Source organism: Mus musculus, chromosome 15, assembly GCF_000001635.26.
Source record: "Mus musculus strain C57BL/6J chromosome 15, GRCm38.p6 C57BL/6J".
Classification (NCBI taxonomy): Eukaryota; Metazoa; Chordata; class Mammalia; order Rodentia; family Muridae; genus Mus; species Mus musculus.
This window is the reverse complement of record NC_000081.6, coordinates 99,912,088-99,928,283: the sequence shown is the minus strand read 5'-3', so window position 1 is coordinate 99,928,283 and position 16,196 is coordinate 99,912,088. Positions and strand designations below refer to the sequence as shown.

Sequence of the window (16,196 nt, the reverse complement as noted above, 5' to 3'; positions counted from 1 at the left end):
CTGTCTCTTACCCTATCTATCTATCTATCTATCTATCTATCTCTCTCTTCCTCTTCCTCCTCCTCCTCCTCCTCCTCTGTCTCTGTCTCTGTCTCTGTCTCTGTCTCTGTCTCTGCCTCTCTTTTTTTTAGAAGGCAAAAGCTTTGGGAGGAAAAGCTACATGGTCTGTGTACTTCATGAGGCTAAGAAGGTATTGTGAAAATGGATGACTAGGCCATAGAGGTGTTTTGGTAACTACATCAGCAAATTCTGCTTTTCCCATATCTCTGCCAGGGTGGCTACAGCTAGGGCTCCCTTGGGCACAGAAGGACAGTGCAGATCTGAGGAGGTGTGTGAAGCTTGTGTGTTTTGACCGAAGTGAGCTCTGAGAGCTTCATGCCGATGTGCGCTCTCTGTCTCTATAGACAAGCTTCAGTGGAGGCCGTGTGGAACGCTGACCTGTCTACGTCAAGCTACCCAATAATAGAGAAGGCACCGATGAGTGCGCTCTGGGCCCAGCTGGGTGGGTACCCAGATATTCCCAAGCTGCTGCAGTTAGACATTCAGTCGACCTTCAGAAAATCTCTTGCTTCCATCCGGTCACAGTGAGTAAAGGTTTGGGTACTCTGGTCACGGGGTCGTTAGTCTCATCTTCTGTCTTCCTAATTTGACTTTCTCCTGCATTACAGAGGAATAAGCAAAGGGGGTGTTTAGATTTACAACATAGTGCAGATGAACTCAGGTGGTCAGTGTTCTCTTCCTAGACCTGCAAATATCATCACCTAACATTAAACTAGCAGTTATACTAAGAGCATAACCATTCGAGAGAGGTCGGCTTAGAATTCTGCCCTCAGATTTGCTGCTGCTGGTACCAGGCAAAGAACAGTGGCTTGCTCTTTCCACGTTGTAACTTGATAGCGTGGGTGGGCAGTTGGTGGCACCGGCCCACAGCCCCAACTCCTGGGAGGCTGAACTGGTAAAGCTCAACTGAGCCTATGAGGTTGAGACTCGCCTGGGCAGCAGAGTGAAGCCAAGCCTTTTTAAAAAATAAATAAATAAATAAATAAATAAGAAAGAAAAGAAAAAACATATACAAGCTAGGCAGTGTGATGTGCACCTTTGACTCCAGCACTCAGGTGGCAGAGGCTGGCAGATTCCTGAGTTCAAGACCAGCCTCATCTAAATAGCATGTTCCAGGCCCAACAGGGCTGTAAGATGAGAGCTTGTCTCAAAAAATAGATGGACAATAAACACACAGGGAGGTTAGTGTGGCGGCATGCATTTGGCTCCTGTACTATACCTGAGGGGGAGGGGAAGTGCTCACATGGCTCTGAGTCTTCAAATTATGTTGACTCACATTCCCATTGAACCATGGGAAATGTTTTAGTGAAGGGGACGCCTTTTGGAGTTTGTACTTTCCCTTTCAGGACACAGAATAATTTAACGTTCAACTGTAAAATTTTAGTAAGTTGAACCTCTCCCACTAGAGCGGTTCATGGATGTAGTTTATTTGGGGGAAAATCTAGGTCTTAGGAAGGTCTGAGAAGCCATGCTAATTCATAGATGTGTTCAGATGGCAGTCACCATGAAATGAAACATTTAACGTTGTAAACTGGGTATTCCTCCTATAATCCCAGCATTTGGGAAGCTGAGGCAGTAGAACTCACATGAGTTCAAGGACAGTCTGGGCTGCATAGCAAGGCTTTGGCTCACAAAAACAAAACAAACAAACAAACAAAAAATAGAGTTAGGGATAGAGCGCTTGCCCAGCCTAGGTGAGACTCTGGGTTCAACCCCCAGTGCAAGGAAAGAACAAATATTCTACAGTATGCAGCGGGAGAAGTGTCTTGCTGGCAAAGTGCTTGCTGGTGCATCCCTGGCCTTGGGTTCCATCCACAGTATGATGAAACAGCAACAATACATTAAATTATGTATGCAACACAAAGAAGTCCTGCAGCCTAGATCTATTATCTCACACTCAGTGGGCTAGGGCTGGAGGGTCCACGTTTTGGAGATCACCTTTGGCTGCACAATGAGACCTTGTCTCAAAAGCAGACACAGAGGCTGGAGAAATGGCTCCATCGGTTGATGTAGCAACTGCAGCACCAGCACAGAACCTAAGTTTGTATGGTTATCCTAGTGTTTGAGTAAGACAGATGTAAACGCTCATCTCCTTTCACTGGAAGGACAAGATATGAGTGTTGCAGAGTCCTGGCAAAGAAATATCCAAAAATATGACTTATTTGTCTAAAAGAGGGATATTCTACTTTTGCTGTTAGATTGTTTTGATAAGGAATAAAAAGGGATTCCTACCTTAAAAGAATAAAAGAAGACCTTAGTTTGGGTCCCTAGCACACATGTAAAAACGCTGGGTGGGAAGGGGATGAGGCCCCAGGTCCCTGGCGCTGTTGGCCTACCAGCCATGAGCTGATGAGATCCTAGGTCAGTGAGACCCTGTGTCAAAGAATAAGGTTGAGAGTAACCATGGAAGACTCCAGCCCTCAGCCTCTTGCCACCATGTGCACACATGCACACTCCCCACTACACACATACACACATACACACACACACAAATGAAGAACTTTTAAAGAGCAAACCCAAATCATATATATGTTAATCATGCACATATATATATATAGAGAGAGGACACATGTACATAGAGAGCATACATGCACATAGAGAGAGCACACATGCACATATATAGAACACACATCAACACACACACACACATATATATATAGAAAAAACACAGGCACACAGAGTGAGCACACATCTATCTATCTATCTATCTATATATATAGAGAGAGAGCACATGTACATATAGAGCACACATATACATATAGAGAACACACATGTACATAGAGAGCATATATGCACATAGAGAGAACACACATGTATATATATGTGTGTATATATATGTATGTATATATATATCAGACATATACATAGAGCACACATGTACACAGAGAGAGGCACACATCCACATATATCTATATATAGATAGAGTACATGCATATATAGAGAGAGCACACATGCACATATAGTGCACACATGTACATAGAGAAAGCACATATGCACCTAAGAGAGAGAACACACATGCACATAGAGAGAGAGCACACATGCACATAGAGATCACATATATACACAGAGGGAGCACACATGCACATATAGAAAACACACATGCACATATAGCGAGCACACATGTACATAGAGAGAGTACACATGTACATAGAGAGCACATGCACACATAGAGAACACACATGCATATATAGAGAGAGCACACATGTACATAGAGAGAACATACATGTACATATGAAGAGAGCACACATGCACATAGAGAGAGCACACATGTACATAGAGCATACATGTACATATAAAGAGCACACATGCATATAGAGAGAGCACATCTACACACAGAGCACACATGCACACATAGAGAACACACATGTATGTAGAGAGAGCACACATGTATATATAGAGAGCACATATACACACAGAGAGCACACATGCACATAGAGAACACACATGCACATAGAGAGAGAGCACACATGTATATATAGAGAGCACATATACACACATAGAGAGCGCACATGCACATAGAGAGCACACATGTACATATAAAGAGACCACACATGCACATAGAGAGAGCACACATGTACATATAAAGAGAGCACACATGCACATAGAGAGAGAGCACATCTACACACAGAGCACACATGCACACATAGAGAACACACATGTATGTAGAGAGAGCACACATGTACATAGAGAGTGCACACATGTATATATAGAGAGCACACATACACACATAGAGAACACACATGCACATAGAGAGAGAGAACACACATGCACATAGAGCACACATATGAAGTAAAAGAGTCAGCTGGACATGGTGAGAGAAAGCTCCCATGTCAGAAAAGGATGTGAAGAAAAGAAGGGGTCCACTGGACACGACGGCACATTTCTGTAATTCTGTTATTTGGTGGTAGAGGCAATTTAGTCAGTACCCAAGGCTATCCTCTGCTACACAGTAACCTCAAGGCCCAAGGCCAGCCAGTCTTGATTTTAGAATCCCTTAGGGCCTAGGAGGTGGTGAGGCTCGTCTTCGAGTGTATCTGTGAGGCATTTCCAGAAAGAATCCACTGAGGAGGAAAGATTCGCCCTACTGTGAGTGGGAGGCTTCCCCACTCACGGGGAGCACCCGCAGAGCACTCAGAGTTCCTTTTTGCCTGCTTTCTGGCTCTTTTACTCTGCCACCCTTCCTGGGCATGACAGACTGAACCTTTTAGAACCGTGAACAAAAAAATGTCCATATACTTTTCCTGTCAGGTATTTTGGTCACGGTCTCAGAAAGTAACCAACTAGAACAATCTCTGGGTCAAGCTACACAAAATCTCAAGGAACATCTGCTAAATTCTACAGCCAGCTTCTGACCCAAGACAGGCTTGGTGAAACCTGCATGGTTTTCCAGTTAGACAGACTCAAGAAAGTTCAGCTGCCGCTCTTCTTCCCCCTTCCCCTCCCCTCCTTCCTCTCCTCTCTGTTTTAAGACGGGGTCTCATGCAACTGTTCACGAATTCACTGTGTAGCTAAGGCTGGCCGGCCTTGAACTCCTGATCTTCCTGCGTCCACCTTCTCAGATCTGGGATTACAGGCCTGGGATTCACTGTATGAATGGTGATTCCTAGTACATACAGTGCTGGAGGTGGAACCCCGGGGCTGCGTGCACGCCAGGCAATCATCCCACCCAGCTCCTACCTGCTTCTTGTCCCTGTAGTTTTACCTTGTCCTGAAGGTTGAACGAATTGAAGTATAATTCACATGAGACTCATCTGGATCCCAGCATAAATCCTGAGTCTGTTTTTGTGTACCGAGTGTGTTGGAACATTGTAGGCCTAGACTGTGTATGTTTATTCTCCGGCTAAACGACATTTGCATTGCTTCTAGCTTTTGGCAACTATGTATACAATTGATATGAAGCCCATATGAGGCTTGGGGATGAATAAGCAGGAGTGCTGGTCTGCTGTTATAAGCACATGTCATTTATAAGACTTTATAATTTCACAGTGGCTGTGTCTCCCTGTGTGTATATGTACATAGCAGACCTACTTCCCGAGTCCACATGAAAATTTCTGTTTTTGTGACATTTCTGGTTACTTTTCAGTAATATCAGTAATTAAAATGTCCAGAGCCAAAATAATACTGAATTTCACTTCATGCTCAAGGGGTCCCCCTTTCTTCTGGCCTTGCTCTGTGGTCAGGGAGGAAATGGACAGTTTGTGTGGCCCAGGCTTCTGCTTCTAACACTTCCGGCTCCCAGTCACGGTCAGTGACTCCTTAGAGAGCACTGGGAAGGACTCGGAGGAAAGGAAACATTCAAATTAAATATTTAAACACGGTGTTTTTAACATCATTACCTTTTGGGTGAAGTAGTTTGGGTTTTGTTTGTTTGTTTGTTTGTTCTTTTAAAAGTGTCTTCTGTAGGATGGAGAGATGTCTCAGGAGTGAAATGCATGTGCTCACAGAGGATCTAAGCCCCCATGTTAGATAGGTCACAACCACCTGAACCAGCTGTAAGTCTAGCTCCAGTGGATGACGCCCTCTTCTGGCCTCCATGGGCATTCACACCCACATGCACATAACCATACAGACACATACATATAAATAAAAATGATAGAAGTGCCTTGTGGTGGAGTGCTTGCATCTAGCACACTCAAGGCCTTGAGTTAGATTCCCAGAACCACAGGAAGAGAAAAATGCTTTGATATGGGTATAGATGTTGTGGTGGTTTGAATGATAAATGTCCCCGTAGACTAGGGGTAAGGGTTTTTCAGTAAAAGGAATGCTGGGGGTGAGGGGGGAATCACACAATGCAACAGACCTCATGTAAGAGAGCTGGGAAGGGGGATGTGGAACATGGCCTCTGAGTGAGGATGAGAGAGAGAGAGAGAGAGAGAGAGAGAGAGAGAGAGAGAGGCAGAGATGGTGTGAGTTTTATGGGAGCAGGGAGCATGCACACAGGGAAAATACACTATGCAGTGACGATGGAGATGTATCGCATTTGCCTTTAGAGACGATGACTGGAGGCAGAGTGGGGGATGGGGGAGCACCCGGTTCTGGAATGTGGGCGGTTCCTGGTTGGCTGACATTTGGACATTAGAACATTTGATGCCCAGTTGGTGGTACTTTGGGGGCAGGTTTAGGAGGTACAGCCGTGCTGGAAAAGTGTATCAGTGGGGTAGGCTTAGAAGGCTTACAGCCTCACCTAACTCCCAACCCTCGCCATCTGCTCCACCCTTGTAGTAAAAGATGGGATCACTCCGCTTCCTGCTCCTGCCAACACTGCTGCCTCCTGCTGCCGAGTCTCCCTACCAGGATGGACTTTTAGCTCTCTGGAGCCACAAACCCCTTCATAAGTAAACTCTTCCTTTAAAAAAAAAGTTTCCTCAGAGCCAGGCAGTGGTGGCACACGCCTTTAGCCCCAGTACTTGGGAGGCAGAGGCAGAGGCAGGTGGATCTCTGAGTTGAAGGTCAGCCTGGTCTACAGAGTGAGTTCCAAGACCACCAGAGCTACACAAAGAAACCCTGTTTCAAAAAACCAATTGTAGGCTGGGCAGTGGTGGTGCACGCCTTTAATTCCAGCACTTGGGAGGCAAAGACAGGCGGATTTCTGAGTTTGAGGACAGCCTGGTCTACAAAGTGAGTTCCAGGACAGCCAGGGCTACACAGAGAAACCCTGTCTCAAAAGACAAACAAACAACCAACCCATTTGTATGTGGTTTTTGTTTGTATCTGTAGTTTTGTTTTGAATCACAGATGCAGTAAGGCAGTGAGTTCAGAGGGAGCTGGGACTGGAGAGCAGAGCTGCTGGGAAGAACTTGACCTTGTTGTTTTGGATTTGTCCTAAGGAATGTGTGAAGCTTTGGAACTTTGAACCAAAAAGCAACTGAACCCTAGAAACACTTAAGGCTTCAAGGGCCATTCTGATAGGGCCTTGGAAGACAGAAGCGCTGAGAGCCCTGTGGACTGTGGAGGCCCAGCTTAAGGGGACTCAGGGGAGAACAATATTGGCTACTGGGAAAGAGGTCATTCCTGTGAATTTTGACAAAGGACCTGGGACTCTTCTGCTTTTGTCCTAAGAACTTGGGGAGGTTAAATTGAAAAGCAGTGGGGGGCGGGGGGGGCTGGTGAGATGGCTCAGTGGGTAAGAGCACCCGACTGCTCTTCCGAAGGTCAGGAGTTCAAATCCCAGCAACCACATGGTGGCTCACAACCATCCCTAACGAGATCTGACTCCCTCTTCTGGAGTGTCTGAGGACAGCTACAGTGTACTTACATATAATAAATAAATAAATTAAAAAAAAAAAAAAAAAGCAGTGGGCTGGGTGGCTGCGGCTCATGCCTTTAATCCCATGTTGGCCATGTGCTCTGGCTTTAGAAGCGTATAGACAGATGAGCCAGGGGGGCCCGTGTACAAGTAACTAACACGTAGTCTTCATTAGTTTTTGTTGATTTTGAGACGGTGTCTCCAATCACCTCAAAACCCTAACAGTAATCATGGTTGTTTTACCTCTGTGGTCTGAGATGGGTCTAGTATCACTCACAAGTAATTCAAGCATTCTGGGGGCTGAGGCTCAGAGGGTCACAAGCTCCAAGACCACACAGTGAGGGAGAAAGGAGGGAAGGAGGGAAGGAGGGAAGGGGAGAGAAAGGGGGTGGAGAGGAGGAGAGAAGGCAGGGAAGAAAGGAGTGGGGGACAGCATTACAACGGCACACAGCTGTGACGCTAACTTCTAGGTCCGTGGTTCTCAACCTTCTGAACGCAGTGACCCTTGACTACAGTTCCCCGTGTTGTGCTGACCACAACCGTAAAACGACTTCATTGCTATCTCAGAACTGTGATTTTTGCTACTGTTATGAATTGAAGTGTAAATATCTGATATGTGACCCCTGTGAAAATATCATTCTACCCCCACCTCCAAAAAAAGGAGTCGGCACCCACAGGTCGAGAGGCACCGCTTTAGTAGATGAATATGTCCGTGGCACTGTGTCAGCAAGGCGAGCGAGCCACGGTGAGGCGAACAAAGGGACCCGCACGCAGTCCTGTAATTTGTCTCTGTCTTTGTTCAGCCTGCACCCCAACGGCGAGCTTCATCACTTCTTCCCCAGCTGGCTTCTTCTTCCCCTCTAGCTTAGTTAGGCGAGCTAGAGGAAGCCATGTCTTGGTATGACCTCCCTCAGGCAGGCTATGCCGTGGTAGAACAGCTCTTCTGATGGCAGACCTGTTAAGAACAGAGTGTTCCGTGTTTTAAATGGTTGCTTTTACCCTTGCCAGAGCCTGGAGACACGAGGTAGCTTCCCGTTGGGCCCTGCAGCTTCTGTCTCTAGCTCACGGTGAGCCTCCGGCAGTTCCACGGTTACAGCCGGGTTCTTCCCCGTCGCAGCCCCAGTGCCCACTGGGAATGCTGTCCCTGGGTTTTTGCTCTGTTAAATTGTGACTTTCAGTATCTGCCTTAACATCTCTCCAGCGTGGGCGACAGCAGCTTGTCCTGTGTCCTCCTGGACTCTCTTGTCAGATCTCTATCAGTATTTTCAATGTTTCACGTTTTTTACTTGTTAGACCGGAGTGGTCACCTTTATTTTATTTTTGTGGGGTGAGTTTTTAGGCAGCCCAGGCTTGGAGTGATCACTTCTTTTTTGTTTTTCCATTTCATGTGTGTGGGTGTTTTACCTGCATGTACATCTGGATAAGTCAGTTCTTGGAGTTACAGATAGTTGTGAGCTGCCACGTGGGTGCTGGGCTTTGAACCTGGACCTTCTGGAAGAACAGTCAGTGCCCTTAACTGCTGAGACATCTCTCCTGCCTGAGTGATCACTTCTTAGGCTTGCATACATAGACAGACATACACACCTACTATCCTGCTGCAAAACAGGCTCATAATAGGCACATTTTTAATGAAAAAGAACCAACAACAACATCTTTTTCAGGCCAGAATTATTCAGTCCCAGTTGAGATTGTTGGAAATTTCCAGTGCTGCATGTTGTTGCTACACTAAGGATGCTGGCAGACACTCTCAATGAGCAGTTTTGTGCCTCAGATACACCTTATTGGTTACAGCACAAAGCTATGGGACATTTTTGTCTTGTTTTGTTTTTTCGAGATAGGGTTTCTCTGTGTAGCCCTGGCTGTCCTGGAATTCACTCTGTAGACCAAGCTGGCCTGGAACTCAGGCCTCTGCCTGTCTCCTGAGTGCTGAGATTCAAGGTATGTGCCACCAACACCCAGCTCATAATTTAAAAATTAAGAATGGACACGCACCATCATGGTGTTGGTTATGTGACTTCCATTGCATAGATATGTTAGTTACTATGCCATTCATTCCGATAGACACTGAGGCATTTTCTAATGCTGCAAGTTATTCTGCACCAAATACCCTCGGAATGTCTGAATGGTTTTGTGATTGTTTCCCTGTGGGAATGTCATTGAAAATAATAGTTTCTTTTCAACGGAAACTTTGGAAAATGGTAGCAGGTCCTTTCTGTGAAGTGCTGAGCATTCTGGAGGCTTCAGCCACCTTCTAGCTTTAGGTTAATGACACCTGCAATAGATCATACGGTTCCGTCAAGCCCCACTCCTCCCAAGAAGTCGGCCTCCTTAATGTGACTTCAATGGCTATGGATTCCTTCGTGGTTTCCATGTTTATCCCTGGAGCACTGCTCTCATTTTCTCTGCCACACTCCACACATCTCCATTCCTATGAATGCCTTTAGGACCAGATTTTTATTATAATCTTTTATTGTAACACGATTAACTATGTTGTCTCATTGCCAGGTCTAAGAAGATTCGTAAGTGACCACAAAACCCAAGCCAGGCACGTAGAGAGCGGATTTCAATGGTTCAGTAAAATGCCTTTTTTTTTATTTCTTTCATGGATATAAATTGCTATGTTTACTCTTTGCTTTCTGTGTTGCCTGTAGATCTTAGGAACATTGTCTGAAGCCTGGCACAGAGCATCAGCACTTTAGAGCACAGAGCAGGAGGGCCAGGAGTTCAAGATCACTCTAGTCTACTTACGTGCCCGTGTTGACAGGGAGGGGCTGGAGAGGTCAAGAGTATTTCTTGTTGTTGCAGAAGATGCCATTCAGTTGTCAGGTCTGACACGGGGTAGGGGGAGTGGGGGCTCACAAGCACCCACCCATAACTCCAGTTCCAGCAAATTCTATAACTTCTTATAACTTTCACTGACACCATGCATTCACGTGATACACATACACTCATGCAAGCAAAACACTCATGCCTATTTAAAATAATTAATAAATAAATAAATAAATAAAATCTTTTTAAGAATTTGGCTCGCTGGGCGTGGTGGCACACGCCTTTAATCCCAGCACTCGGGAGGCAGAGGCAGCCGGATTTCTGAGTTCGAGGCCAGCCTGGTCTACAAAGCGAGTTCCAGGACAGCCAGGGCTATACAGAGAAACCCTGTCTCGAAAAAAAAAAAAAAAAAGAATTTGGCTCAGTGGGAGATCACGTGCCTAGCCAAAAATAAAGAAATGAAAAAGAAGAAGATTGGAGATGTAGCTCTCAGTTGGTAGGAGCGCTTGTTCAGCAATGTCCAAGACACTGGGCTCAGTCTCTAGAGTCATAGGAAAAAACCAGGCATGGCTGCATCCTCCTATAATCCCAGCATCAGTGAGGCAGACTCGGGAGAATCATCAGACATCTAGAGTTGTCCTTGGTACATATCAAGTTTAAGACCAGACTATGCTACATCAGGACCTAGCGGTGGAGGTAAGGTGGAGGGGTGGGGGTGGGGGTTGGGTTGCTGGAGCCACAGCTCAGTGGTTCAAAGTACTATTTGTTCTTTCTGTTTGCTTAGAGCTATTCGGTTCTCAGCACCCATACAATGACTCACACCAACCTATAACTCCAGATCTCAAATTCCAGGAGATCTGAAAACCTGTGCCTTTCTTGAGCACTTATGTGGTACATATGTGGGCATACAGGCAAAATACTCCATATAGCCAAAATAAATATAAAAGCTTAAGAGAAAGAAAAAAAAATTTCTGGTTGATATCACTGGAAACAGCTTTGCCAAACTCTGGGATAGGCTGAACCATGAGAAAGGATAGTATTATGTCCCCTGACATGAAGGGAAGAGTCAGTACTCCCCAGATCCATGTCTGATCAGCATGTAAGGGCTGGGGAGGTGGTTCAATGGATAAGAGTGTTTGCTGTGAAAGCAAGAGGAACTGAGTTCAAATCCCCAGCACGCTCACGAATGGCAGGCACGGCTGTGAATGACTATAACCCCAGAACTGGGGAGTGGGATGGAGGAAGGAGAGGGGTCACAGGAACTCACTGCCCAGCCAGTGAGTTTCAAGATCACTGAGAGACGTTGACTCAAAAATAAGATAAAGAGTGACCTCTCTCTGGTCTTCACATAGGAGCACACAGGTGTGTCTCTATAACACACTCACCCCCCCCCCACACACACACACACACACACAGACGGTTCAGCAGAACCAAGGTGGCAAAGAGTAAAGCCAGGCTTCATACATGGGACTACATCTGAGGAGAATTCTGAGCTGAACCCCTTTCTATTTACTACATTTGCAAAACAAATACATGGTTAGGAACGGAGTCAAGGGTAAGTCTCTCACTGAAAGGCAATGAGGTTCTTCAAAGCTGACCTCTAGCTCATCAGGAGTGAGATCCGGGCTTCTGTGCCATCTGTTTCCCATCAAGAGAGCCGATCCACGAGAGAAAATGATCACAGGTTAACTAACAACAACAACAACAAAAGTCAACCAAATGTCAATAAGATAAAACACAACTATATAAACATCCCAAGGAAATAAAGGGAGATAATGGAAATGAATCTGAAGGAAAAACCAAGGGAGAGTGGGTGGTGATGCATCCCATAATCCCTGCCTTGGGAGAGAGGGTGGTGGTGCATCCCATAATCCCTGCCTTGGGAGATAGAAGCAGGAGGGTCCGGAGCTCAAGGCAGGCCTCTTCAGAAAGCTCCTGGTCTCAAAACAACAAAAGAGAATAAACAACACCTGAAGAAAACAAAAATCTGTAAGAAGGGCTGGAGTTACAACTCAGCGGAAGGACGTTTGTTTAGCATAACACTGCACACAAGAAAACAACATATTACCTATATGATATGTTTAAAAGAATAGACCAAGGTGGTGCACACCTTTAATCCCAGCACTTGGGAGGCAGAGGCAGGCAGATTTCTGAGTTCAAGGCCAGCCTGGTCTACAGAGTGAGTTCCAGGACAGCCAGGGCTACACAGAGAAACCCTATCTTGAAAAAAACAAAACAAAAGAATAGATCAAGTTAAAATGAATAGAGGGCTTCTTTTCCAGCCTCTGCCTCAGACCTTACAGCCGTGATGTTGATGCCTGAGAAGAACAGGATTGCCATCTATGAACTCCTTAAGGAAGGCGTGATGGTTGCCGAGAAAGATGTCCACGTGCCCAAACACCCTGAGCTGGCAGACAAGAACATGCATAACCTTCATATAATGAAAGCCATGCAGTCTCAAGTCTCGAGGTTACATGAAGGAGCAGTTTGCCTGGAGACACTTCTTCTGGGACCTTACGAATGAGAGCATCTAGTACCTCTGAGATTACCTACACCTACGTCTGGAAATCATGCCTGCCATCCCATCCTGAGACTGGCAGGCCTCAGCCCAAGGGTCCACAGGGTGAGTGACCTGCAAGATTCCCAAGAGGGGAGGCAGACAGAGATATCTGCAGAAGGAGTGCTGTGCTCCTGTAGCCGACAAGAAAGCTGAGGCTGGGGCTGGCTCAGCAACTGAGTTCCAGTTTAGAGGCTGCTTTGGTGGTGAACATGGCCAGTCACCTCACTGAAGTTAGAGATTGTGTTGTATCGAATAAACCTGGTGGGGGTGGGGGTGGGGGAACGAACCCGAAGGGAGGAAGTAAAATGCAAACCAAAATGGAGACAAAGGTCAAATCAGAACTGACTTTGAGGCCAAAGTTGTTGGGTGGTGAAAGAGAGGTGGTAGATCAAAAACATATTGATACTTACAGTACGCATTATAAAACAAAGTGTCTTGTATACAACAACACACATTATAAAACGCTTTGCCTGTGTCTGCATGAGGTGTGTGCAGGTGGGAGCAGGTGCCCACAGAGGCGGGAGGAGCTGGATCCCCAGAAGCTGGAGGTACAGGAGGATGTGAGCTGCCGGGGTGCTCTAGAAGAGACACACTGACCCACTGACTCACCGCACAGCTGCCCCGAGCCCGTGCACAGCTGGGGCGGTTTCCTTGCTCGAAGTTCTCTCCAGGCTCCTACCCTGCACAAACAAAATAACCTTTCCACAATGTTTCAAATGTTTTTTATTCTTCCTTTGAGTTGCAAGGTCGGTAATTATAACCCCTCCCTTCCTTGCACTCTCAGCTCCTGCACTTCTCCAGGTCTACTTTGGACCACAGCCCAGCTTAAGTACAGTCTTCTCTGTCCCCCTCCAGGCCTGAGAGTTGAACACTCTGACCCCCTCCAGGCCTGCACCCTGAGAGCTGAGCACAGCCTCGGGGAAACACCGGAACTTGGCTGTTGGTCTCAGTTTAAATAATCTAATGCCCAGAGGCCCCAGAAAACTACCTGGCAGACACACTCTTATTTCTCTCATACATTCACTTTGGCTTTAAGTTTTACTATTTTATATTTTTTTCAAAACACCTTTATGTTCTCACCTGTTCCCCAGCATCTCTAAGACCGTCGCCATCTTCTCCTGATTAACTGGCTCCTTATTGCACTAAAGACAAACTTTTCTTTTGCTTATTTAATGTGTGTGTGTGTGTGTGTGTGTGTGATATGTAGGTGTTCATGTGGTTATGTGCACAAGTGTGTTCATGTGTGTGTATGTAGAGGGCAGGGTTGATATGGGGTTGTACTGGCTAGTTTTGTGTCAACTTGACACAGCTGGAGTTATCACAGAGAAAGGAGCTTCAGTTGAGGAAATGCCTCCATGAGATCCAACTGTAAGGCATTTTCTCAATTAGTGATCAAGGGGGAAAGGCCCCTTGTGGTGGGACCATCTCTGGGCTGGCAGTCTTGGGTTCTATAAGAGAGCAGGCTGAGCAAGCCAGTAAAGAACATCCCTCCATGGCCTCTACATCAGTTCCTGCACCCTGACCTGCTTGAGTTCCAGTCCTGACTTCTTCAGTGATGAACAGCAATGTGGAAATGTAAGCCGAATAAACCCTTTCCTCCATAACTTGTTTCTTGGTCATGATGTCTGTGCAGGAACAGAAACCCTAAGACAGGGGTGTTTTCCTTAGTCCCGCTCCATGTTACTTTTTGAGACAGGCTCTCTCACTAAAGCTGGAGACCACTGATCCAGTGAGACTGGTTGACCAGTGAGCTCCAGGGAATCTTGTGTGTCTGCCTCCCAGGTGCTGTGATTCCAGACTGGTGTGGCACACCCAGCTTTCACATGGGTCCCGGGGAGATGAATGAGGTTCTTCCATGGTAAGAACTTTCCCTACAAAGCCAACTCCCCAGACCACTAATTTATTTAAAGATTTGAATATGTGCAGGCATTTCTGTCTGCACGCAGGTATGTCATGTGACTGAGGTATTGGAGGGAGCCAAGCTTTGGATCCTTTTGGGCCTGGAGTTAGAGGTGTTTGTGAGCCACCAGATGTGGGTGCTGGGAACTGAACGCAGGTCCTCTGGAGAGCAGCAAATGTTCTTAACTGCTGGACCATCTCTCCAGCTCCCACACAACCTTATTGATTTAAAGATCCAGGCTCATGTAGTCCAGGCTGGCCTCAAGCTTTCCGTGTAGCTTAGGTTGGCCTTTAACTCCTGATTTGACTGTTCTACCTCCTAAGTGCTGGGATCATAGGCATAGACCACCATGCTGACATTCACCTGACACTCTCATCTGGCCTTTGCAGTCACACACACACACACACACACTCTTGGGAGTCAGTTGCTTATGGGGAGTAGCCATGTGGCTTCTTCATTAAGTCCTTAATTTAGAAAAGGGAGAGTTTTAGATTTCTTTTGGATCTCGCCAAAGCCTGGACCTGCTTTGCAGGAGACTCTGGGCTTCCTCTCGCTGTGTCTGCCCCCTCCTCAGAGGGGCTGCTTACAAATCACATGGCTTTCTCCCTTCCTCTTCTCCATCTTCTTCCCAAGATTTGGGTTCTGCTTTTAAATACTAATAAAATTGCCCTCCAGCTTTAAGGAATCAGGTGATCAATCTTGGCCTGGAAAAGTTGGCTCAGGGGTTAAGAGCACTTGCTGTTCTATCTATCTATCTATCTATCTATCTATCTATCTATCTATCTACCTACCTACCTACTTACCTACCTACCTACCTACCTACCTATATGCAGGCAAACATTCATATGCATAAAATAAAATATAAATAAACATATCCTTTAAAAGATGAGTAGCGCCAGGCGGTGGTGGCACATGCCTTTAGTCTCAGCACTTGGGAGGCAGAGGCAGGCAGATTTCTGAGTTCGAGGCCAGCCTGGTCTACAGAGTGAGTTCCAGGACAGCCAGGGCTATACAGAGAAACCCTGTCTTGAAAAAAAAAAAAAAGATGAGTAGCTAGGCATGGTAGCACACACCTTTAATAACAGCACTCAGGAGGCAGGGGCAGGCAGATCTCTGAAATCAAGGCCAACCTGGTCTATGCAGTGAGTTCCAAACCAGTTAGAACTTGACTATGAGACTTTTTCAAACCAAACAAAGAACAAAAAGACATTTTATCGTGTGTCCCCTTTCCTTGTTAGGGCTGTCTTGTTTCTCTCCTTCCCTTTACAGCAATAAATGTAAATGTAAAAATAAAACTCCTTTAAAATGTATGCCACCGGGTGTGGGTGGCACACGTCTGTAACACCAGGAGGCTAGGGTAGAGGGATTGGAAGGTTAGGGCCAGTCTGGACTACATAGAAAGACACCCACATCCCCAACTTAAAACACAGAGCGCATGAGAGAGAGAGAGAGAGAGAGAGAAAGAGAGAGAGAGAGAGAGAGAGAGAGAAGAAGAAGAAGAAGAAGAAGAAGAGGAAGAAGAAGAAGGAGAAGGAGAAGGAGAAGGAGAAGGAGAAGGAGAAGGAGAAGAAGGAGAAGAAGAAGAATCTGTGTAAATTCACTTCTTTCTGATTTCTGTCTTCTCCTGACCCCCTGGGGTAACCTGGGCTTTGTACTTGCTC

The 16,196-nt window shown here is 46.1% G+C and overlaps 1 protein-coding gene, 1 long non-coding RNA gene and 1 pseudogene across 5 annotated transcripts in view; 2 read left to right on the top strand and 1 right to left on the bottom strand.

Moving 5' to 3' along the window:
• The window catches only part of Fam186a (family with sequence similarity 186, member A), a 48,749-nt gene extending 38,810 nt beyond the window's left edge, over positions 1-9,939 (top strand). For 3 of the 4 annotated variants that reach the window (XM_030248786.1, XM_030248785.1, XM_030248787.1), the window contains 2 exons: positions 405-584; positions 9,812-9,939. In XM_030248786.1, coding sequence (XP_030104646.1) covers positions 405-584; positions 9,812-9,833 — 202 coding nt within the window. In that variant the 3' untranslated portion in view covers positions 9,834-9,939. The remainder of the gene's footprint in view (positions 1-404; positions 585-9,811) is intronic. The other variant, NM_028180.3, reaches the window with a different exon arrangement.
• On the bottom strand, positions 7,985-13,320 carry 1700121M21Rik. The gene is made up of 3 exons (XR_875663.3): positions 13,245-13,320; positions 11,674-11,764; positions 7,985-8,261 (listed from the first exon to the last, which is right to left on the bottom strand). It is a non-coding gene; the product is annotated as an RIKEN cDNA 1700121M21 gene (long non-coding RNA).
• Positions 12,346-12,893, top strand: Gm20564 (predicted gene, 20564; annotated as a pseudogene).
• Positions 13,321-16,196: the final 2,876 nt, after the last annotated feature.